Source organism: Pygocentrus nattereri, chromosome 2, assembly GCF_015220715.1.
Source record: "Pygocentrus nattereri isolate fPygNat1 chromosome 2, fPygNat1.pri, whole genome shotgun sequence".
Classification (NCBI taxonomy): Eukaryota; Metazoa; Chordata; class Actinopteri; order Characiformes; family Serrasalmidae; genus Pygocentrus; species Pygocentrus nattereri.
This window is the reverse complement of record NC_051212.1, coordinates 38314123-38339001: the sequence shown is the minus strand read 5'-3', so window position 1 is coordinate 38339001 and position 24879 is coordinate 38314123. Positions and strand designations below refer to the sequence as shown.

The window sequence follows — 24879 nt, the reverse complement described above, 5'->3', positions numbered from 1 at the left end:
ACTAGCGCCACTGTATGATTGCGATTTTTGGAGCCAAAGACTGACTTGGCTAGACGAGTTTAACGGTGTAATCAGAGGAACTGTATTGTATTGTGTGTATATACGTCGTTACGTTGGTGCTAAGCTTTTGTGCGAGGCGTATACAGCGTTTTTGGGCTGTGTTTTTCTCCTAAGTCCCAGAAACTTGCACTGAGCTGGGGAAATGTTGCTCATCTGCCAAATGCCACTACTTAAAACCATCATTCTTAGGGCCTGCTTGCTGTGTGAGCATTCAGCTTCCCCTAATGTTCGGAGCCTGACAGGAGCCATTTTCCATGGACGAGGGGGCTGAAGAGGTCTGTTGACCCCTTTCCACCACAATTTTCCCACATCACACTGTGAGACTTCATTAACTCTGAGGGCAATTTGGGGACTTTTTTCCCCTCGCATTACCATCCTGGAGTGCTGTCTATTACGCAGCCTTGCCATATAAATGAAATCCAATAATAAAGTGTTTAGCATAGAGGTTCTTTGAAGGCCAGAAGACCATCTTTTTGACTTTACCCATAAATTTAATGGAGCTCTTTTTTCGTGTGCAAAGTGTATCCTTTATGAGAGATTTTAAACACTTTACAACAACGAATTGCTAAAGACTTCAACAAAATACACTTTTAAATGACTATACACTTTCAAACAGCTACATCCTCATATAATCTATGTACATTTGTTCATAAATATATGCTTTCATATGGTGGGAAACTCACATTCACATTTTCTTCGCTTAGTATGTAAAGATTTAAAGTTTCGGGACAAATCGTTGACTCCCCAGGACTAACATACACACACACAATATTACCAAAACATTCACTTGTCTGCCTTCACACACATTATCTTATCTATAGGGTTTAATATGATGTCGGCCCACCCTTTGCAGCTATAACAGCTTCAATTCTTCTGGCAAGGCTTTCCACAAGGTTTAGGAGTGTGCTTATGGGAATTTTTGACCATTCTTCCAGAAGCACATTTGTGAGGTCAGACAGTGATGTTGGATGAGAAGGCCTGGCTCACAGTCTCCGCTGTAATTCATCTCAAAGGTGTTCTATCAGGTTGAGGTCAGGACTTTGTGCAGGTCAGTCAAGTTCTTCCACACCAAACTTGCTTTGTGCGCCAGTGCACAATCATGTTGGAACAGGAAGGGGCTATCCCCAAACTGTTCCCACAAAGTTGAGATCATGAAATTGTCCAAGATCTCTTGATGCTGAAGCATTAAGAGTTCCTTTCACTTGAACTAAGGGGCCGAGTCCAACTCCTGAAGAACAACCCCACACCATAATCCCCCCTTCACCAAACTTTACCAACAGACAATTACCGTTCTTCTGGTGATGTAAGAACGTTCTACCATTCTCCTGCTGATGTAAGACTTGGATGCAGCTGCTCGACCATAGAAACCCATTCTATGAAGCTCTCTACGCTGTTCCTGAGCTAATCTAAAGTCCACATGAAGTTTGGAGGTCTGTATAGAAGTGATTGGAACACCTGATTCCAATGATTTGGATGATTGAGTGAAAACGTTTGGCTATATATATATATATATATATATATATATATATTAGTGTTACTGCAGTGCTAAGAATAATAGTACCTGCTCTGTGAGGGTGAAAAGTTTTTAAAACTATATATATATATATATATATATATATATATATATATATATATATATATATATATATATATATATATATATATGTATATTCACACTGAAGTTACAGGGAATGTTTCACCCCAAACTGCATCAGGGCATCCTATCAAAACAGAGGGAATTAACATATGTCTTAAAAATACAGTAACAAAAACAACATGTTTAATTCCAGGGGATAAAGAAAATGGGAAATAGTCTTTTAACAATGAATTATGACTGGTTTTATTACATAAAACCACAAAAAAATAAATAAAAATGCAGACCAGAAGCCTTTTCAATAGGTCAGGCTTTAAATGAGCCAAATTTGGATCTAGGCTGTAAATTAGCAACCTGAGAGAACCAGTACACACTGTATAATAGGCTGTTGTAAAGCAGAGAGATGGTAAGGAGGAATGGCGCCCCCCTGTGAAACTACAGCAGAAGAGCTGCCAGCAGTACATATGAAGTCTAGACTATTTTTCTTCTACTCTGTCAATTTTCCAGTATATTAACACCCACTGTGCTTGTGCAAAGATCAATTACAAAGATAGGATTACCACACAGTATAACAGCCACACAACAGCCCTGTCTGCAAGTTTCCACTGTAAAGTCTCTTTGGAGATAATAAATATCAGTATCATGTAACCTGTCTGGGTTGAAATCAGGACAGTCCTCGAGTGCCTTTCCTACAGATATCAAACCTGAAGCACTTAAGCAACACGAGCTACTCGTCCACCCAGACAAACAGCAAGATGATCCATTCGCTGTGCACTCCAATAAGCAATGTTCATCTGTCTAAGCTAATCTACAAACTTCCCTCTTACTCTCTCCTCTACCAGCGGCTCTAAATGATATATGAAGTACCAGCGTGATTTTCTGGAAAGACAAATGCCAATGACTCGCTCTGAAATGTCAAATATGTCAGTTGGAGAATCTGCCTGATCAATTTGAAAGCCTGCGTCTCACATGATCGCTGGCTGGCAGGGATGGCAAAGGCTGATTTGACCTGCCCAGAGGTAAAATGTCTCTTCATGCAAAGGATGAAGGTAATCTATTTACAATCTGCAATTCCACTTTAGTGTTCTCTTTCTACTGTAATGTAAAAAAAAAAAAAAGTAACAAAATAATACAACTTACACTGATGTGAATGTATTGTGACCGTGTCCTAAAGGGATATCGGAACATATTTCTTTACGTTATCTGAACGTAAACTATTTCCTTGCCTTTTACTTAAAACCATGACTGACCAACAGTGGTTTACTAAATGATTTTAGTCTTTATTTCAGAAAGGCACATAAGTCAAATACATAAACCATTTAATTACCATCTATAGAAGTGTAAATTCAGTAAGCTTAAATGAAGTTAAATTAGTTTTCAATTCACAGTACTAGACACACAACACATTAGAAGTCAGCTTGTCCATATTCAAGGTCAACTCATTAAACTTATCAATCAGTAGTATTTATACAAATATGGTGGTTTGTACATATGTGACTTTACAGTAGTTCCATAATCACAAACTATTTAAGGTCTGGGTGAGATCCCCATACGGTCAGTGATGCACTTGGAAGCGCTTTCCTCTGACGGTCCCCTCAAAGTTGGTCATGCAGCTGTTTAGGAAGGTGTGGCACCTGTTGGAATAGTCCTCCGGACAGTCTCTGAACAGGCTTACGTGGGGTGGGGTTATGAAGTCAAAGCTCTCTACAGACAGCCCTTTCTCCTGCAGCGCTCTTACCATCTTCTCCACATCCCTATACCTGATCACCCGGTCTGCCCTAGAGTAGAGGTACATCTGCGGCCAGGGCGCAGGTCGCTCCATCATGGCATCATAGTGGTTCTTGTGGAAGTATTTGGTCACAGGGTACAGAACGACCCTAAGCAGGACCACCATCACGGCAAACAGAGCCAGGAGGAAGCACCGCAGCAGCACATTGACGTTTGGGCCCAGTGTGGTCTTGAGGGCACGAAGAGCTCCTCTCAGGTTCTGGCTCCCTGGCGCACTGTCCACAACTGTGCCCACCACACACAGAGAACTGAACTGCTTATGGCTTTGCAAGAGCTCCACCATGTAGCGGTAGAGCATGAAGCCACCATTGCTGAACACATGGAAGAATATAGGATTGTTCTCTACCTCATAGTCATACAGTATTTCAAGCAGTTTGTGAGCAGCGCTTCTGAGCTCCTTGTACCCAAATGATTCCGAGATGAATACCGTCTTCAGAGGCGCAGTGTAGTGTACAGTCACACATCCCTGAAACAATTACAGAAAAGGAGTAAGACATACACGATACCTCCAAAAGCTTGTACATACCTTGTAATTAGTGAATTCAGCTATTTTAAGGTGCAAACATTGCCAACACAAGTGGTCGATCGTGCACAAATAGCTTATAAAGTATTTGTAGAAAAGCACTGTCACTAGAAAGGGACAGTCTGCAGCAGCTACACATGAGCCTAATATCAACATGCCCAATGCCAAGCAATGGCTAGAGGGGTATAAACCCCCTGCATTGGGCTATGCACTTGTTTAGTTGTCTAAGAATCTGAAGCCAGCTGATTAAACAAGTATAATCAAGTGTGCTTGTGCTGGTTTTGTATGAAAAAACGGCAGCCACACCAGCCCATTGCAGGCAAGACTGGACACCCTGGATCCAATGTAAAACCTTCCCAGAAGAGTATAGGCTGTTAGTGCAGCAAAGTTTGACAAAGTGCCTATTATTCCTCTTGATTTCAGAAACAAAAACGTTGCATTAGCAAGTGTTTAAGTTAACCTCACATTACACCTGCTGCAGATGTAACATAGGAGTATTGAGTAAAGGGATACTTAAAGCTTTGTACTCACCTGTGTATTATAAATTGAGCTGTACTTTGACAAATGCTTGTCTCTGCACCCAGCCCAGCCTAAAAGAATAACAACAGGCTCCTTTGACCCGCGCCAGTATTTCTCTGCCAGAAAAGATCAACAAAACTGACTGAAGGTGGTTTGGAAACAGAGCATGACAAACAAATCAGCTCCAACACTGTCGTCATTTAGCTAACTAGTTAGATCACCTGTAAGTAGCGAAAATTTAGGATGAAATTAGCTAGGACTTCGCCAGTTCGCGTGAATCGATCGTTATGCCAGCCAGCAATATGACATTAACGTTAGCTAATGCTTATTTCAAATCAGTTCTCGGCAACGTAAGAGCTAAACAGCTAGATATATATACACATTCAGGACTATGAAACCAATGACGTCTTGGCTAATTTATCAGTTTTAGTAAATAAACAACGGTAACCGAAAACGCAAAGCCAGAATTCAGGGAATTCAGTCACAATTCGAGTGGTTAACAGTAACTACAGCACAATAGCTCCTCACTCCTGCACACGGGGGATAAAAGGAGGCGTTACTCGGTAATGTTAGCTAGCCAGCTAGTGCTAACACACAGCCGCCTTACCTGATATCTGAGGCTCTGGAAAAACTATATTGTAGTCTATGCCATCATCTCCCATATTGAGTTTTTTTATTATCGCTCCTGTCTGACTGCCATGAATATACGTTTCAACGGGTCTGGGTTTGACTCCGACCTCTCCGGCTAAAGGGACGGAGGAAAGCACAGCAAGGTGGAGCACAGATCATCCCTACCACTTCCGGCTGACGTTCCTCATTCAAAAATAAATATATAAAACTTAAATTAAAAAACGTTACTTTCTCTGTAACATTATTGATGATAATTTGTGTCTGTATTTATTCGTGTGTTTATTTATTTATTTTTGTTGTTGTTTATTTATTTATTTTGAACTACACACTTTTAAAAGATTGTCCTCTCAGGGTTCTTTAGCAAAGGCAATGGCTCTGTTTAGCCATGAGTTCTAAATAGAGTCATGATTAAATGGCTCTTTACATGGTAAAATTGTTCTTCAGAGTGATTGAATGTATTGCATATGGTTCTGTTTAGCAGCAAAAAGACCTTTTTTATTGTTACAAGCTTGACGTTGTAACAACAGCAGCACCCATTTTGGTTCAGTCTGAAGAACCATTTCACCATGCAAAGAACCACTGAATCATGAAATGGTTCTATATAGCACTCATGGCTAAACAGAAGAATTGCCTTTATTGAAGAACGATCTTTTTAAAGTGCATAGTGGTATTTTGTGTCTGGTCATATCAGAGTGTGTTTTATTCATAGTTAAATGTCTAATTTCATCAATTTTATTAATGTTTGCTTGCTTGCATTTACGTCTAGCGATGCACCAATATCCAATATTTTGTTATAAATATGTGCTAATGCATAAGCATTTATAAAATGAAGAAATTGGAATTAAATTCACTTGGATTAGCATTATGGAGATTTTTTACCCCCACATGCTTACAAATAAAATGTTATCTTAGCAGCCCAGTGTAACGCTTCTCTGGAGTAAAAATCAAATATCAGTTGAAGTATCAGTCAAATCTGATTTAATCTGATGCCATTAGCTTTTTAAAAGTATATATCTACCAATACAGATATGATTCTATCATCATTCATCCACTCTTATGTCATATCAGATGAGTTTATTTATCTTTTAATTATCCTAATTAAATAATATTTTGTAAATTGGTCAATGCTCCTATTTTTAAATAGATGTCTTGCCCAAAATAGACATGAAAGTTATTGTCCAAATATGTGAATTTTCTGGTTTTAATGCTCATGTTGTATGAACAAGCTGTTTAACTAGGAGAATTTGGGCCTTGACCCCATTTTCCCAGCAATGTATAATGTTCATTTGTGGCTTAAGTAGGAATTCAAGTTGGTACAACAGGGGGATACTGGTGGTGAAAGAGCAGAGGCTGTGCACCAGCCTTTACTGTGCTTAAATGGGCCTGGTTATGGATGTTATGTCACTGAAAATAAGAAACATGGTTGCCACTCAAAGTTTGCATTCACCATTTATTCATTTTTAGATAAAATCTAGAGCAGACTTGCAAAGAAAAAATGTTACATGAAATGGCCTATAAAGAGAATGTAACAGCTTAGCATATTTATTGTTGAACTAATATAACATGGGCCAGTGTTGTGAACATGGATTAAGCCTAGCAAGAATCATACTGTACAGTCATTCACCATTTAAAACCTTTGTTAAACTAGGTTTAGGACTGATCTTAAAGAAAAGCAGCAAAAATTGTAATACAGGTCTGTACATTCAAAGAATTAACCCATACCCGTCATGTAATGTCCAGCAATTTACAGAATGAAACAAGACTTTTTAGCTAAAACCAGGTACAATTTTGAAAAGAGACCACAGTGGGGCAAGTTTAATAGAAACTTTGATTGCACATTACACTTTGTACGATGAAGCAAGTTTAGGTTTGAAGGAATACTTATACCAAAGTCTCACAGCAGTATTTCTTTGTCAGTTACCTGACAGGAGGAAAGCTTTACCGTCAGAAAGCATGCTTCCGTCTGACACATCTGCTTCAAGAGTAATGGAGGGCACGGGCATGCTGCCAACCCATTCAGCCTGCCCCACTTTTTGCCCACTGCAAGCACTTGTGCTAGCCTGCTGTGGAGGGATGGCGGTGTCTGTTGAAATCTCTGTAGACACTCGTCTGGCGAAAGGTAGTGAGTTGACACTGGAGCCGTCTGCCTCACTCTCTGTCCAACAGGAATCGGTGTCCGAGGCTGATGACAGCCGGGTCTTCCCCCAGTGGCCGTTGGCACGGGCAGCATTGCCAATGCAGACACCCAAGGAGCATTGGCTGGTGAGAGTCGGCCGGCGAAAGGAAGAGCCATTGCTGGAGCTAAAAGAGGAGCGCATGTCCTTTTCACCAACACATAGAATTACGCGGAGAATGGGCAAATAGCGGGCGATAGCTGCTCGGTATTTGGGGTGTGTGATGGCATAGATTATGGGGTTGTGGATGGCAGAAGCCTTGGCGATCACTGCAGGCACAGAGTTCATATAAGGGGTGAGAAGGTGGGCATAGCCAGCAGTGGCGGTGAGAGCCACAATGGAATAAGGTGACCAGGATACCACAAAGAGTGAGATGACCAGAAGAGCAACCTTGGCCATTTTCCATTCACTCTGCATGCGTTCAAACATCTTGCGGGTCTCCCCGCAATCAAGTTCCTTTACCTCCCTCCGAGCCGATCGGATGGCCTGGAAAATGGCCAGGTAACAGCCACCGATGATTCCCAAAGGGATAAAGAAGACGAAAATGAATAGGAGGATGGTGTAAGCACGTACTGATGGTGTGAAGGACATGTAGTCCCAAGAGCATGAGGTTTGGAGACCTTCTGGGACATAGGCGCTCCAGCCGAAGAAGGGAGGTAAACTCCAGCCAAGTGCATAGAGCCACACCAGAGTCAACACCGCCCCTGCCCTGCTACGGCTTACCCTGCCCAACAGAGCAAGAGGCCGAGTTATCGCGAGGCAGCGATCAGCAGCTATTGCCATCAGGGTCATCATGGAGCAGATTCCAAACAAGCCCCCACAGAAAGCATACAGCTCACAAGCTTTCTCCCCAAACACCCAGCGGTGATGCAGGCTGGCCACAAAGAAGACAGGCGACTGGGTAAGGGACATGAAGAGGTCAGCCACGGCCAGGTTGACCACCAGCATATTGCCTGGGGTGCGCAGCGAACGGCTTCGGCAGAAGACATAGATGACTAGCGCATTGCCAATCATGCCTGTGATGCCCACCATGAGAATGATCGAGCCGATGATGTAGTGAGCATGGTCAGGAACATCCACGGTGGGGAAGGGATGAGGAGGCTCATGGTGGTGGTGGTTGTGGGTCGGCCCATGGAAAGGCACATGCAGTATCTTGTAGTTGCGAGTGCTCAGGGACTCCTTAAACCCCGCCGTGCAGTTGGACTCACCGGAGTGGCAGAAATGCCCTCTCCGAGCTGATTGAACGCTCATGGCACAAGTCAAAGAATTACCAAAAATAGTCAAAAAGATAAAAATAGTAGTGAATCAGTGATAAAATAAAATAACATAAATTTTGTCTTCTATGCCAAAGGACCAGGAAACTCTACTCTGAGTAGAAAATATAAAAATGGCATCACATTGCTTGATGTGATAAGTAACTTCCTCCCTCTATCATTCTGGAGTTAACTGTGCACAGCATTAGCTTTTATATATATATTGATCAATCCACACAGGATGTTATTGATCCACTGTTCTCTGGTCTGGTTTTACGTCTGTGAGCTGATACTCTCACTGAAAATGGAGGTTTAAAAAAGCAGCAGAGAAAAAAACAGCCCATCCAAACAGACCATTAGTGACCCCGTTTATATAATTTCCCTTCAATGTTCAGTTTGAGTTGAAGTCCTGCCAGGCTTTCCCCAAACTCAACTGGGTCAGTTGGTAAAGGGCAGGAAGGGAGCTGTGCCCTAAAAGGGGCCACCAGGAGAAAAAGTGGGCCATGACTAGCTATGGATTTTTGGGAGGCATTAACTGACTAAATGTCATCACTGTTCGTGATCAGGGTAACATGGAAAAACAACACCTTTTGACCCAAAATGAAACAAAATGGATCATTTGAGTGGCTGCATTGAGCCAAATCAGTTATGCAGGGTAAAAAAATGTAGAGCAAAGTGTTTGATCAAATATGTAACATCTTTCTTCCTGGTTAAGTGCTCAGTGCCTTTAAAGGTAAACAAACCTATTCTGCTGGCTCCATCTATGCAATGGTCAACTTCTCATCTGCCTTACAGAAGGGACCTAAATAGCTCGTCAGAGACAATGACACTTCAATGACACAACTTCAGTTATGCATTATATTTAGAATTTATTGATTCATAATCAAATCCTAATGTACAGGAAATCGCTGTGTCATTTTAACAATTTAACATGATCCAATTACAAACTTAATTCTAAAAAAGCAGGACAGCAGGTAAAATACAAATAAAAACAGAAAGCATTGACTTCTTGAAATGTATTCAACATAAACACTACAAAGATATTTAATGTTTCACCTCCTCAGCTTCAATGTTCATGTACTCATATGCTCATTCTGAATGTGATCCCTGCAACATGTTCCAGAAAAGGTTGGTAAATGGGTAATTTAAGAAATGGAAAAAATTTTTTTTAAATGAACAAGTGCTAAAATTATGCTTGTCTATAAGGAGCGTCCAGGAAAGGCAAGTGCTTTGTGAGCAAGGATGGGTCAAAGCTCACCAAAATCCATGTTCCTCAGCAAAGGCAACTGCAAGGATTTTAGGTATTTCACCCACTACAGTGCATAATATCATCAAATAATTTCTGGAATCTGGACAAATCTCTGTTTAAAGGAAAAGGCCAAAAATACAACTGAACGCCCATGATCTTCGACCCATCGGACAGCATCCTCAAATGCAAGTTAAAACTGTATGCACAGCGGAGGTCATTCTTCACAATGACACTATCGACTTCTCTGGGCTCAAGTTCATCCATAAACTGGTTGAAATATGTTTTGTGGTCCGATAAGTCAACCTTTCAGATTATTTGTGGAATAACGCATGTCGTGCTCTCTGGAATGCATAAGAAAAGGACAATTCAAATAGTTAACAGTGTAAAGTTCAAAACCCATCATCTGTTATGGTATGTCGGGGGGGGGGGTATCCTTCATATCTATGGAAGCAGCATGCACAGAACACAGTTTGGAGCGACATATGCTGCCTTTTACATATTTTCCAGGAACATCCAACATGACAACACCAAGAAAAATTCAGCATGTGTTACAACAGCATGGCTATGTAATCGGAGAGAGCAGGTGCTAGATTTTCCTCCCACTGTCCAATAAGTGTCTTATTAAACTCAAAATACAACAAAAAAATCACTGTATTTTACAAAGACTTTTACAACATTGTCCTACCAAAGGTTAAGCACTTTTTTTAAATGTTACATGAATATGAGATGTGGTCATTACTGATCCTATAAAATTACAGAAAATAAAGCATTTTTGTAACATCCTGAGTTAGTATTCTCCCCCCTCTTAATAAAGAGCAATGTGGCAATGATAGGAGAAGGACTGTTCCTTTTTCTTTCTTTTTTTTGAAACATGGAATTTTATGCTCCAGCATGACTTTTTATTCCAGTATGTCTGTCTCACAGACTTCTACCTTGAGGAAGGGCATGTTGTTAACATAATTTTGTGGTCTACTGGCAGTAACATTTGGCTCCTTAATGCTGGTTTCAGTGGAGTTCAAAGTCACAGGTTCTTCATTACACTTGAGCCCATCCTCATGCCGTGTATGTGTCATTGTCAAAACCTGAGAGCTGAATGTTTGGAGAACAAACAAAAACAAACATCAGTCCTACCACACTGTTATAATAACTCTCCTACAGTATATGTAAGTGCTGAAAGATTCATACATTAGAAGTTCATTTAACCCTACTGATTTTACTCAGTGGATTATGAGTTATTTTACCTGTAGCTTGCAGAAAGAAAAGAACAAGATTTTTCTTGTTCCTTTGATAAATATGCATCATAAAGTATAGTTTCAGTATTGGCCAAGCAAAAGCCATTAGACCTCCATATATCTGGGAAATAAATAACAAAATATTATACATACAAATGGTTAAAAATGACATTTCATCCCAATTGAAATAAGAAGTGCATTACATACGCATATGAAGACAAACCTTCCTCTGTGACGGGACTCTGGTAGAAGGGCTGGACAGAGTCAAGGGGGGATGTCCGAAAAAATGTGAGAGCTGCTTCGGACTGTGAATACTTAGAAAGAAAAAAACTGCACATGAATGTTCCTGCATGTCCATTAATACCTAAATATATTAATTCATTCATTTATCGTCTGACCCGCTTATCCTCCTGGGTTGCAGAAGGGGTGCTGGAGCCTATCCCAGCAGTTAATGGGCGGAAAGTAGGAAACACACTAGACAGGTCCTTCACAGGGTAAATATGTATATGTTTGTATAATTCTAGTAGTAGTAGTAGTAATGTTAATATTTTTGTCTTTTAAACATTATTTAGTCATTTTATGTGTAGCTCAAGAATTGGTACATGTTTTCATACCTTTCTGGACATGCTGATTATATTCTTCAGTATTTTTTCCACTTCAGCCAGTCTGGTTTTTTCTTTGTCTGTGTTTTTCTCTGACTCTTTTATACTCTGAATTGCTGAAAAAGTAAATCAGGAATGAGATATGTTCAAAATGTTAGGGACAGGCGAAGACTGTTATGGTATGCCCTCTACAGAGGGTATGCCCCGCACATTCTGAACAAACTGCACGGAATTTAAGTAGAAAATCAGTGCTAATTCGTGATCAACGTTACCCTCCAGTATCGAGGCTTCAGCTGTCCCTCCATCTCCTGCAGCTGCTCTTACTAGCTCCGTCCACAGCCTCCCCACTCCTGAACTTCCCCTCCGCGAGTTGCCGTTTCTCCGGTGGCTGAACAGCTCCTCTTCCTGCTCCTCCAGCCAAGAGCTTCTGTCCATGAGGCGATGGTCCACCCCTGCCTGCGGTCACTGCTTCTCCAGTGCGAGACACACTACAAAACGTTTTCTACAACCAATGTAGCAAACATAACCAACAGAGGAGAACCAATAAGAACAGCTAGCAATGATGATCAAAACAGCGGATTCAAACTCACACGAGCGCAGCCTTTTCCACGCTTCAAGCTAACACGAAGCTGAAAATGGCTTGTTTGCCAGGTTCTTACTCGAATTTTCCGATCGACTTTAGATGGTGCAGCGGTTTCGTTCAGTGACTGCTGCAATATTTAAGGTGGAACGGGACATTCGAATGAGAAGCTGACGAATAAGAAGCCAGCTCCAGCTTTTGTCAAACTTGATTCATTTGCGGGAAGAAAAAAAAACTTTGCTTCGTTTCATTTAGACAAAGGCAGATTTATGTGTATTCAATTCAGACTCCTTGGCAGTTCGCGATTAGGCGTGTTAATTAGAGCTACAAGTTTGCTGGTAGCTACAGTGCTTACCCTATAAATGGAGCACAACTATAAATCTTAGGTGACTCCAACTTGGAAGGCTTCCAGTAGGCTATTTTCCTCCTTCTCGGTTAGTAATGTGAATCAGACCCCAGGTAGGGTAATCCTATTTCAATTGGATTAGTGCTGGGATTTGTTTTTCATTCTCAGCAACTCCCACTGGAAAGCTATGGACAACAGCCCACTCCCAGGCTAAGCGCACACCTGAGCTATCATCAACAACCCACCAAGAACACTGTATATTCCAAAGCAATCAACAGCCCACCAAGTTCACTGTATATTCAAGAACTACAATCAGCACTTTAACAAGTCTACTGTAAATGTAAGATATATGTAATTATCCCACTGTTTATAATGCACCATGTACCAGAGTTGGGGTCAACTTTAGGTTTCTTGTCTCATCAGAAAACAATTTCATTGTAATTTCCACATCTGAAGGACAGAATAGAGAGATTGTGATTAGGAGAACTTTAATGCTCCTACTCAGGCTGACTGACTGGCATAAGAAACAGAGTGGATGCAAGCAATAAAAAAATTATATTTAATATTATAAAACACTGAGTAAAAGGCAACAATTACATTTCACACTATGCAATTGATCATGTAAACATCATATTTTACAACCATACTATGAAATCTCTGCACAAAACAATGAAAAACAAACAAACAAAAAAACAAAACTGTTAGGAAGGGTCTCCTAGAACAGTGCTCTCCCTCAGAAACCAGAGAATGAAGCGATAAACCTGCTCGGCAATCCTACTAAGTCCCAAGACAGAGAGAGCTCTCGATGCAATAATGAACAACACTCTCGTAGAGAGATGAGAGTTTTATTCATAAAGCACACAGAAGAAGGGGCAGTCCCCTCTTTATAAACACAGAGAGCCCGTCCCACGTGCACGCAGGCAGCCAGGAAGGGCCCGACCACATTCTAACATATGTCGTAACCTGCTGGTCCATACATGGAGTTGTTTTTCTCCATCCCTGGATGTGCTCAGTTCAACATCAAAATCCAGTAAGTCAAAAGTGCAAGTGGTTTGCAGAATAAAAGAGGAACAATAGTTATTAACAGCCTGTAAGTATGCACAAAGGGCAGACACCCTTGCACCCTCAGCAGTGTCTGATTTTATTAATACATGTTAGTCACCGGGGAAGAGACAGGCCAAAGGAAAGTTAACCCTTTCATTCCCCTCTTTTATAACCCGTTGAAGACGGGTTATAAGCAATACGCACATCAGAGAGAACAGAGAAAAAGGCTCCTACACAGAAACAGAAACAGCATCATCATAAGATGGTTCCAATGACGCGTAGACGGGCTGTCGCACGGTCTGTGCCATAAAGATGTAGTCGGACCGGTGGGGGATGAGTGAGGAGGCCAGAGCGTACACTCGATCCATGAGGCACCTGAAAAGACACGGTCCCATACACAACAGTAGCAACAGCACACATACAATAGGAGCTATCATTGCGAGATAGGGCGTGAGGGAACCAAAAAGGGAGGTCTTGGGGGGTCAGATCTAACCGCAGGCCGGACAGGCCAGCCCCTGATAGAAAACCAGGGAACTGTCATTACTGTGGCAGGGAGGGTCATTGGCAACCAGAGTGTAGAAAACGTGCGAGGGACTTGAAGGCAATGGCGAAGGGCCCTCCTCGTCCTCATGGCCCTTTTCCTCCACCTCCCCCAGTATAGGGCTGCCCACAGAGTCTGGTCCCGAGTGAAGCTTATCTTAGCACTACTTTTTCCTCTTTCCAGAACCACGATCTTCCCGTTATTTCGCTTAACGTGTCGGGCGTGGACTTCAGTTTTCTCATAGATACTGGTGCCACTCTTTCTTCGCTCGGACCTAAGTATGAGGGCCCTTTGTCATCTAGAACCACTAGCTCTGTAGGTATAACTGGTCAGCCCTTTGTATCCCATTACACTCCCCCGCTATCAGTTCTTTGCGACGACCTCCGTTTTTCCCATGCGTTTGTTTTTATGCCGGACTGCCCGTTTAATCTCATGGGCCGTGACCTCATGAGCCGCCTTGGCATTACTCTGACTTTCAGCGGCTCTCGCATGTCTGTTTCCACTGGCTCTCCCTCTAGAGATTTGCAGATTGCTAACAAATCATATAAGTCTTTTTCACCTGCTTTCTTTTCTCTCTCTCCCTCTGACAGCTCAACCATCCCGAAGCCTCTCAGCTCCATTCCTCGCACGGTCTGGGCCACCCATAAGGATGACGTGGGGTGTGTAGATTGTAAACCCTATGAGGCCACTCTTAAACATTCTACACCGGTGTATGTGAAACAATACCCACTGCCTGAACACAAACTGCGTGGTATCGACTCCATTCTCACTACATTGCTGTCTCTGGGCGTGGTGGTCCCGTGTCAAAGCGCCTACAATACCCCAATTAATCCGGTTCCTAAGCCGGACGGGTCTTGGCGTTTCACACAGGATTTGCGACGCTTAAATGATGCAGTGGTGCCGATAGCCCCTATTGTTTCTGACGTGGCATCAATTCTGTCATCGGTTCCTTGCCATCATGCATTTTTCACCGTAATTGACGTTAGTTCCGCTTTTTTCAGTATTCCGGTTGAGCCGGACACACAGCCCATTTTTGCGTTCACGCACCGTCAGCGCCATAATACGTGGACTCGTTTGCCGCAAGGTTTTTGCGACTCGCCTGCCGCTTTCGCTGCGTCGCTTAGGGACCTCCTTTCAGACCTCTCCCTCCCTGGGGGCGCTGTGCTCCTGCAGTACGCGGATGACCTCCTGATTTCGGCCCCAGACGAATGCACCTGTGTTGATGCCTCCAAAAGCAAAAAAGACAAAAACAAAAGCAAAGTCCAATAAAAAGTCAACCTTTTCCTTAGAATCTCATGTTATTTAGAGGTACGTGGCCTATTGGAAGAGCTGGAGCGTGGTGCACTCCTCAGTCCCAGTGCAGGAGACTGCTCAGAGCTGTGGTGTTTGCGCATGTGTCGTAGCAACAGCTGGCGGTCTGGTGTGGAGTACTGGCACAGAGAACAAGGGAAGGACTCTCCTGTGTGATGTCGGCGAGAGTGGAGGTCCAAGCTTTTCTTCTGGATGCTGGCAAAGGAGGAGAATTTTATTCTATATATGCAAAACTGAACAGATTTCATCTGCCTATGTAGGACAAATTATGATACTGTATATACAGCATGTGTTTACCTGCTGTAGGGACAGTATTGGCAGTGATAAGGCTTCTCTTGCGTGTGTGTGCGCAAGTGGCGCCGCAAAGAGCTCCTGTCAATGGAGGCGTAAGAACACTGAGGACACTTGTAAGGCTTCTCACCTACAGGAAGCAAGGAAGAAAAATATTGTCTAAAATTTTCCCTCTAAGACACTCAAATGTCATGGCAACCTTAGCATGGAGAGCATTCTGCTGAAAGGGCTTCCATTAGGCTCTAAATCTCTACGGCACCATGACAGTGAGACGCCTAGCTGTGGTCCTGTCCAACATTTCCATGCTGTTGCCACAGCTCATGCAGAGACTGTGGGAAAATTCTCCTAATAGCCCCATCATGGCCACAATTTATTCGCACTGTGAAAAGGAACTGAAAAAGTGGTTGACAAGTAGTGTCACCATCATCCTGCAGCAAATGCTAGCCATACTCTTGTATGCCTCCAAAACATGCAAACAACTGAATATGCAGTTGAGGGGAAACTGCATGTAAAACGATATTTATAATGAATAATTTTCTTTTTTTGTCAGATACAAAACTAACCCAAGCCTAAGTTTGAATGGTGTAAAATCACCTTTTGCAATTTAGTCTGTGCACTAATGTTATTTCTACTCTTACACGACCACCAGATCACTATATATCATACTTTAAAAATAGGATTCGCCAATAAGGCTGACATTTAAAAAAAATCTAACTAAGGATAAACTACATTGCCTGCAGTAACTCAAACTGGTTAAAGATGGTTATCTGGAAAAAACAACAGTCTGAAGTTCAATATAAAAGCTTTTAAATGTTCTATTAAATGTTGAGTGTTTTTAGAACGGTCTGATTTTAACAATTAGGGTTTCCAAAGCAATGATTTGAACAGAACTACAGCAGACGTCTCCAGTGAAACGCTATAATCATTTGGAGTGGAGAGGAGTGAAGGTGCCGTACCTGTATGGATGCGCAGGTGCTGAATGAGTGAGGCTTTTAGTCGTGTGCAATAGTGGCAATGGGGGCACTCGAATGGCTTATCCCCCTGGTGGATGCCCATGTGTCGACGCATGGTCAGCTTGGTGGAGAACTTCCTGTTGACAAATTAACTTTCAGACTGATGCCTTTAATTAATAAAAGCTTTACAGTGAAAGTAACACTTCCTGCAACATTCTTATTTGTTGTTGTTATTAGATCAACAAGGACATTCAAGGAACATTCCTAAAGTAGCCTTTTTTGAAACCCCCCCCCCCACTGGCCAACTTGGATATTTTTAATTAACGACCCTGAGGGAGAAGCGGCTTAAAAAATGGATGGAAGTCTAAGTCTATCAGATTATCAGATTAACTAGGACATTGTTGGCTCTCTGTGTATGAAATGTTGTGACTGTGTTGAGCTGTTAGCGAGCAATGATGGGCGAGGGGGGGGTGAGAACCCCCTGCCGTGAAAACAACTCACATCTCCTGCAAATCTCCTAAAATGGACAGCACAACACCATCCTTGATTAAAAAAATCATGTAAAACTTACAATAACAAATACCATTTAGACATAATAAAGACACTTTAAAAAAGCTGACTTGCTTGCTTACCTAGGAAAGTGAAAATCCAATTTGCTTCCAGTTATACATTTCCATCAAAAGACAGTACTGTGCAAATGATTATGGCACATGAAAAATTCTTTTTAAAAAGCTGTTTATTTTGTCAGTAAGCATTTATGTGCTTAGAAAAAACACTGTTAGAATAAATACAAATAACATTAATAAATTAAGTAGTGATTTTATGTATGCCAATGTATTCATTTAACCATTTATAAAGCTCTCCACAGTGCAGCCTAATATTATTTCTAGTTATTATCCAATACCTGGTTTTGTTCCCCAATCCTTCATTATAATATATCAAGTGTGTTGGTGACAGAATTTAATAAATCTATGCAATGGCTGGATTGCCCAAGAGAAATCTGGAACCACACTTTGATTTTCAAACCTGCTCACAAGAGATCAACTACTTTTCCCAAAACAACTTACTTTTTACTGCATTTATATTTATTTGTATTTATTTAGTGATGTATAGTGTGCTTACAAGCAAAAATGCACTTAGTGCCTAGATAAGTGGTTTTAATCAAGACATTTGCAAAGGACTGTATCCATCCATCCATTTTCTAAGCCGCTTCTCCCTCAGGGTCGCGGGGGGTGCTGGAGCCTATCCCAGCGGTCATAAGGCAGGATACACCCTGGACAGGCCCCCAGTCCATCACAGGGATGTGAGAGACAGACATACACAATCACTCACACCAAGGGGCCAATTGGCCTGACTGTATGATTGTGGGAGGAAACCGGAGAACCCGGAGGAAACCCACACAGACACAGGGAGAACATGCAAACTCCACAGAGAGGACCCCGGTCACCCAGCCAGGGAATCGAACTCAGGCCCTCCTCGCTGTGAGGCGACAGCGCTACCCACCGCGCCACCTTGCCGCCCTGCAAAGTACTGTATATTCTACTAAAAATATAACAAGTGTATCTCACCTATTACACAAAGTGCAGCAGAACTCCTTCCTTTTAGAGACCTTCCCTCCTTCTCTTATCTTCTCAGTGAGCCTCACTCCATCTTTCTTCTCTTCTTCACTCTTCTTCCTTCCGACAATCTTGTGTTTCACTCTTGTCTTTCTCACCTGGCACCATGACTCTGGCGGTACCCCTTTGAGGCATTTTGGATAAGTGCTTGATGGCTGAGTGTCAAGCTTTAGTTGTCCTCTGTGTGTGAATAAGCAAGGGTCATTTAGCTCAGTATTTATTACCACATGGATTCATATGAACACTGCAGTGGAATCTGCCTTATTCTTGAAGGATCTCAGGCTTTCTTTTCGCTAATCACAGCTACACATAGCACCTTTCAAAAATGGAGTTGATCATAACAGGACAACAGCATGGGCCATGTCTGATAAAAAATAAGCTTTTGCCACAATTCAAACAGGCAAGTAAACAGGCACCTATATCTTATTTTGCTTTAAACAAGGGAGCTAAATCTCCTACTGATCTGATTGAATAAATCTAGCATAATTCAGAAAGGATTCAAATTCATAGTTAGCTAAATCACTTGCTACAGGGGTTTAGTCTGACAATCTGGGCAGTTATTAAAGGTTAAGCAAGACTTTCTGTTGACACTGATGGGAGCTATCACAACCAAGCAGTTACCGCTATAAGCAATTCTATATTTAAAGTTTTCCAGAAACCAGACCTTATTACAGAACTTAAGGCATCTGCTACAGAGACTAAGACAATTAATGTAGGACAATAACCTTACAATGTGTTCTATAAGACATTCTGCTCACAGACACTGCCATTCAAAGTATGGAATCAGTGTTTTCAGTAATATAAAGCCAATTTGTTGATAAATCTATAAACTTATTTTGTACTGTTGCTACTGCTCTTCAGTTAATTTGTAAGAAACTGTTCAAACAATGAAGATATTTTACATATGCCCAGAATAAAGAACAGCTGTAGATGATTCTATATGATTCTATAATGATATAATTCATATTTATTGAATTTCATGGTTTTATAATTATTATGAACAAGCTATATAGCATTGTTAATTTTATTATAACTTCATCCTCAATCTAAAATGCCTTTATTAAAAATGGTGTTCAAATCCAGAAATTACTAAAATACACAATTGTAGTACATAATTTATGATTTACCATAACCTCTTTGTGTCAAAAAATGAATAATTATTGAATACAAATATGTGGTATCTGGCTTACAATATTTGTCTACACTGTATAAATTATTATTGAATAAAATAATAACTATGATGACAAATGATTCCAGATATTTAATGGTAGTATATGTATCAAAAGAAAAGACTTTCAGAACTAACATTAATTATAGAAGTACTTACACATGGTAGGAATTCTGATGGTCTGGATCTGGATCATCCTGTGTGTGTCGATTGAGGATGTGCTTATGTATCTTCTTCCATGACGGTTCTAAGATTAACAGAGATGATCAGATACATCATGACATCAGAATAAACGACCCAAATATTAAGTTTGTATTATAATAACTTTCACTGGGAACTTTTAAAAATGTATTTATTGGACTAGCTGTAACTGTGACAGTGAAAAATCCTTAATAACCTTCTATAATATTTTGCCTTTTTAAAAAAAAATGCAGATAAACCAAGCAATACCAAAACATAATGCTTTCTTCTTATTATGCCTACTCATGTCTACATAGAAATGTAATTTTCATTGTCATGCATCACTGTAATTGTATTTACTACTTACTTATTAATATTAGTAATAGTAATTGTACTTTACCTCTGAAATCACAGTACAAACACTTGAAGCTTCCTTGAAAGTGGCAGCGCTGGTGTATCTCCCATTCTCTATCTGAGTGGCACCACTCAAGGCACAGAGAGCACTGCGCCAGAGGAGAAGACTTTGGCCGTGTTCGATGATGCCGGTTATGCCTCTTCTCGTGAGCATCGCGGGAGTCCGCTCTCCTGAACGTTCTGTGGCAAACAGCACATTTATGAGGCTTCGAGCTCCTCCTCCTTCCATGGCCCCTCCAATGACGCTCCATATTCACCCATTCCACTGTGGCCCAACCGCAGCGCGGGCACTTAAAGCCCTGCTCTCCATCATGACACTTCAGATGTACCTCAAGCAGGCTGTGGCTGACCATGTTCACCTGCAACAGGGGTATAAACTCAGACTTCACATCAATTCGATTTGATTCTTAATTGATTACAAAACAATAAAATAAAATCTAAAATTTCATCACAGTTTGATTCAATTGTTTTGATATGAATTTGAATTATGTTTAAATACACTATATACACAAATATGAATAAGATTTACTCACTGCAATGGAATAAACAATAAAAACATTGGGGAAATGATCCACTGATGTTGTTATGGATGCACCAATACAGGAACTGTTGGCAGATGCTAACATCCAGTATTTTTCATGTACATATCTGCTGATGTCGATACGTAAACATTTATAAAAATGAGAAACTGGCACTAATCTACCTGCATTGGCTTTACAAAAAATATATGTACTTTCCTTTGTAGTGAGTTACAAATGTAGTAAAATAAATAAAATATAGGTATTTTAACACAGTAGGCCATTCTGCTTCTCTGAAGTTAAATAAATATATCATAAAATTTTGGTTTGTAATATCAGTCAAATCTACACATCTGTCCAATGTCAATATACACTGCTCAAAAAAATAAAGGGAACACTTAAACAACACAATATAACTCCAAGTAAATCAAACTTCTGTGAAATCAAACTGTCCACTTAGGAAGCAACACTGATTGACAATCAATTTGACAGCTGTTGTGCAAATGGAATAGACAACAGGTGGAAATTATTGGCAATTAGCAAGACACACTCAGTAAAGGAATGGTTCTGCAGGTGGGGACCACAGACCACTTCTCAGTACCTTTGCTTTCTGACTGATGTTTTGGTCACTTTTGAACGTTGGTGGTGCTTTCACACTCATGGTAGCATGAGACGGACTCTACAACCCACACAAGTGGCTCAGGTAGCGCAGCTCATCCAGAATGGCACATCAATGCGAGCTGTGGCAAGAAGGTTTGCTGTGTCTGTCAGCGTAGTGTCCAGAGGGTGGAGGCGCTACCATGAGACAGGCCAGTACACCAGGAGACGTGGAGGAGGCCGTAGGAGGGCAACAACCCAGCAGCAGGACCGCTACCTCCACATTTGTGCAAGGAGGACCAGGAGCAGCACTGCCAGAGCCCTGCAAAATGACCTCCAGCACGCAACAAATGTGCATGTGTCTGCACAAACGGTTAGAAACCGACTCCATGAGGATGGTATGAGGGCCCGACGTCCACAGATGGGGGTTGTGCTCACAGCCCAACACCGTGCAGGACACTTGGCATTTGCCAGAGAACACCAGGATTGGCAAATTCGCCACTGGCGCCCTGTGCTCTTCACAGATGAAAGCAGGTTCACACTGAGCACATGTGACAGACGTGACAGAGTCTGGAGACGCCGTGGAGAGCGATCTGCTGCCTGCAACATCCTTCAGCATGACCAGTTTGGCAGTGGGTCAGTAATGGTGTGGGGTGGCATTTCTTTGGAGGGCCGCTCAGCCCTCCATGTGCTCGCCAGAGGTAGCCTGACTGCCATTAGGGACCGAGATGAGATCCTCAGACCCCTTGTGAGACCATATGCTGGTGCGCTTGGCCCTGGGTTCCTCCTAATGCAGGACAATGCTAGACCTCATGTGGCTGGAGTGTGTCAGCAGTTCCTGCAAGATGAAGGCATTGAAGCTATGGACTGGCCCGCCCGTTCCCCAGACCTGAATCTGAGTGACCACATCTGGGACATCAGGTCTTGCTCCATCCACCAACGCCACGTTGCACCACAGACTGTCTAGATCCCTCAGGAGACCATCCGCCACCTCATCAGGAGCATGCCCAAGCATTGTAGGGAGGTCATACAGGCATGTGGAGGCCACACACAACACTGAGCCTCATTTTGACTTGTTTTAAGGACATCACATCAAAGTTGGATCAGCCTGTTGTGTGTTTTTCCACTTTAATTTTGTGTGTGACTCCAAATCCAGGCCTCCATTGGTTAATAAATTTGATTTCCATTGATGATTTTTGTGTGATTTTGTTGTCAGCACATTCAACTTTGTACAGAACAAAGTATTCAATGAGAATATTTCATTCATTCAGATCTAGGATGTGTTATTTGAGGGTTCCCTTTATTTTTTTGAGCAGTGTATGTTCTTTTAAAATGTCTTTTAAATGGAGTACAAGTACTACACAAACTCTAAAGTTCTGATTGTTTTATAATTGAAATAAAACAACATAGATGTAGTTGAATTGTCAGCTTCACACTGATCCATTAATATATATTCAAGTATTTTTACACCCTACCTGACAGAGAACGCAGGACAGCCCTCCGTCCTCCTCAGCCTGCTTCTGCAATTCAGCCGTGGTCAGCAGGGGCTGTTTATCATCTGCAGATGCGTCCAAGGCATCCTGCCCTCCAGCAGTCAGAGCCAGTCTGCTGACTAAAGGAGCAGGCTGAGAGGGGCACTTAGTGCTGGAGATTCTGCACAGCCCAAGAGTCATTAAATGAGCCGACTGAGCCATTTCTTCATCCTGGTCCTCAGTGCAGGCCATCCCAGCAGAAAGGGGTCCAGGCAGGCCATCTCTGGTGTCCTCCAATTGGAAGACAGGCTCCTCCTCACTGCCCTCTCCATGTCTGTCTTCCTCAAACAAAGTGCTCACCTTGACAAATAAAGCTTTGCATCAATTCCCAAGTAACCCTTTAAAAAAAAAAAGCCGCTTTCAAACACTTTCAAACTTGAACTCACCTCACATGTCTGGGCCACATGAAGGTTGCCGTCAGAGTTGGAGCTCAGGCCAATGTCACATGGTGGGGGACTGATGTTCTGCAGCATGCCATACATGAGAAAAGACATGCGGTCCATGTCCATCTGGTCCTCACTATTTTTTGAGTCAGAATGGAGGTCGTAAGGAGAGCCACTCTGGTCCAGCTCAACTTCTTCATCAACCCTCATGCCCACAGTCAAGCTTTTCTCATCGTCCTTTTCCAGGCATGAGAGGTGGGTGCACGGTGAGGGTGAAGAATGCCTCTCGGAAACATGGCTGCTGATCCTGGCTTTCTGACTGCTGGTGAACTGGCAGACTCTACAGCGGAATACCTCGATTAAAAAGGCCTCCACCAAGGTGGACAAATGAGCTTCAATGCCCTTGGCTGAGTGGGAGTAGAGGTGTGATGTGACGCTCTCCTCCGCAAGACACAGAGTAACGGGTTGGACATCTTGATATGCATCTTTAATCCCACCCATGATATGGACTAGTGATGAAGAGCAAACACACACAGGCAAATGCATTAGACTGCTAACATGATCTGAATTTTCATGGTTAAGATCATGATTCAGTCTGAGCAGCAAGGCCACATGCTCTACAAAGAAGTAACAATCTCCTAATTCATATTCTCATAACTGACACTGTTACACAAAAACACAGTTTAAAAAGTGCCCATTAAAGAGGAATTTCTGCATAATTCAGTGGTTGAGATATAAACATAATCACTCACCGTGGTTTGGTGTGAAATGGCTCATTTGCAGATAAACTTGCAGATTTCTTTACAATGGTGGTGATGGGATCCAGGCTCCTAATGTCTACAATGCAAACACAGTCCGTTTATTTTCTGTCCACAACTACCAGAGAACCTATGTGTCATCTGAGTTTTACATGTAATGGTGATGATGGTAAAATAGTGGTGATTATGAAGGAACTTATCTTTGGGAACTATTGTACCTTAGAACATTCTTCTTGCAACCTTCCACCATGAAAGTATAAAAATAAACTGAATGAATTATGTTTAAGACCAAAAGCGTTATCGCATAAACCTACTGTCTCTGACTTCAAGCAATGTATTCGTAACCATTCCATGTAATAACCCTCACTGGGGGAGCCCTTAGAGGTACTGAACTCTTTAGACGTCTGGTTCCGATAGCCGCCACTGTAACTGTAATTAATTCTGACTCGGCTAGTTTCTGCAAAACGAAGCTTACACGAAGACTTTGTTTACATCTTCACCATTATGCAAAAAATTGTGGCGGTCCCCTTTAAGACCACTGAGACGCAACAAACAGAAAAAGTTATCACACAATTATTAGAAACCTACTGACAACAACAACCTAGTTAGTTATTGTTTTGAAGAGGTGACTTCGACTTGATCCAAGTTATCCATCAGAAAGCGTTCCAGTCATTCGGCTTTGGCTGGATGATCACTGGAGTCAAAAAGTAATTAATCGAAGGTCGTCATAACCTATCTAAATGTTATGTGGTTATAACACTAACAGTATTGTCTGCTTTTTATATAACAGGACGATAACAGATAAAAACACTAACGTTACACAAGATTCCTTGTTGTGGACAGCCAGCTAGCTACTTTTTGTTGCCACGTTTGTGGTTGAGGGAGCGAGGGAAAATGTTCAGCTATAATCCAAACGTATAAAAATAATTCTCTCCAAGGTAACATTTTGGTAAGGCAAAAATACGAAATTCAGGGTGTATTCAAAATAACGTTGAATGTAAGGTAAATATGATGTAAATATAC

At 41.8% G+C, this 24879-nt stretch overlaps 4 protein-coding genes across 7 annotated transcripts; all 4 read right to left on the bottom strand.

Moving 5' to 3' along the window:
- Nucleotides 1-2913: 2913 nt before the first annotated feature.
- Nucleotides 2914-5274, bottom strand: tmem53 (transmembrane protein 53). Its single transcript, XM_017702645.2, has 3 exons — nucleotides 5092-5274; nucleotides 4497-4600; nucleotides 2914-3908 (listed from the first exon to the last, which is right to left on the bottom strand). The coding sequence occupies exons 1-3, from the start codon at nucleotides 5144-5146 to the stop codon at nucleotides 3210-3212; spliced, it is 858 nt and encodes a 285-aa protein (XP_017558134.1). The 5' UTR covers nucleotides 5147-5274; the 3' UTR covers nucleotides 2914-3209.
- Nucleotides 5275-6550: 1276 nt separating this feature from the next.
- opn4.1 (opsin 4.1) lies at nucleotides 6551-8705 on the bottom strand. Its single transcript, XM_017702644.1, has one exon. The coding sequence runs from the start codon at nucleotides 8537-8539 to the stop codon at nucleotides 7028-7030; it is 1512 nt and encodes a 503-aa protein (XP_017558133.1). The 5' UTR covers nucleotides 8540-8705; the 3' UTR covers nucleotides 6551-7027.
- A 1952-nt stretch (nucleotides 8706-10657) lies between these two features.
- LOC108430267 (PX domain-containing protein 1) lies at nucleotides 10658-12736 on the bottom strand. Of its 4 annotated transcripts, none has more exons than XM_037545755.1 (6): nucleotides 12215-12736; nucleotides 11897-12112; nucleotides 11637-11740; nucleotides 11246-11336; nucleotides 11032-11143; nucleotides 10658-10879 (listed from the first exon to the last, which is right to left on the bottom strand). In XM_037545755.1, the coding sequence occupies exons 2-6, from the start codon at nucleotides 12057-12059 to the stop codon at nucleotides 10690-10692; spliced, it is 660 nt and encodes a 219-aa protein (XP_037401652.1). In that variant the 5' UTR covers nucleotides 12060-12112; nucleotides 12215-12736; the 3' UTR covers nucleotides 10658-10689. The 4 variants fall into 4 exon arrangements, with proteins under 4 accessions (XP_037401652.1, XP_037401655.1, XP_017558131.1 ...); XM_037545758.1 differs by having other exon boundaries at nucleotides 11897-12092; XM_017702642.2 differs by having other exon boundaries at nucleotides 11897-12126; nucleotides 12215-12735.
- A 907-nt stretch (nucleotides 12737-13643) lies between these two features.
- Nucleotides 13644-24718, bottom strand: si:dkey-154p10.3 (zinc finger protein 513). Its single transcript, XM_037544252.1, has 10 exons — nucleotides 24455-24718; nucleotides 23851-23935; nucleotides 23102-23607; nucleotides 22659-23015; nucleotides 20055-20427; nucleotides 19634-19721; nucleotides 18259-18486; nucleotides 16694-16827; nucleotides 15744-15867; nucleotides 13644-15641 (listed from the first exon to the last, which is right to left on the bottom strand). Exons 2-10 carry the CDS (start codon nucleotides 23873-23875, stop codon nucleotides 15434-15436), a joined length of 2043 nt encoding a protein of 680 aa, XP_037400149.1. The 5' UTR covers nucleotides 23876-23935; nucleotides 24455-24718; the 3' UTR covers nucleotides 13644-15433.
- Nucleotides 24719-24879: the final 161 nt, after the last annotated feature.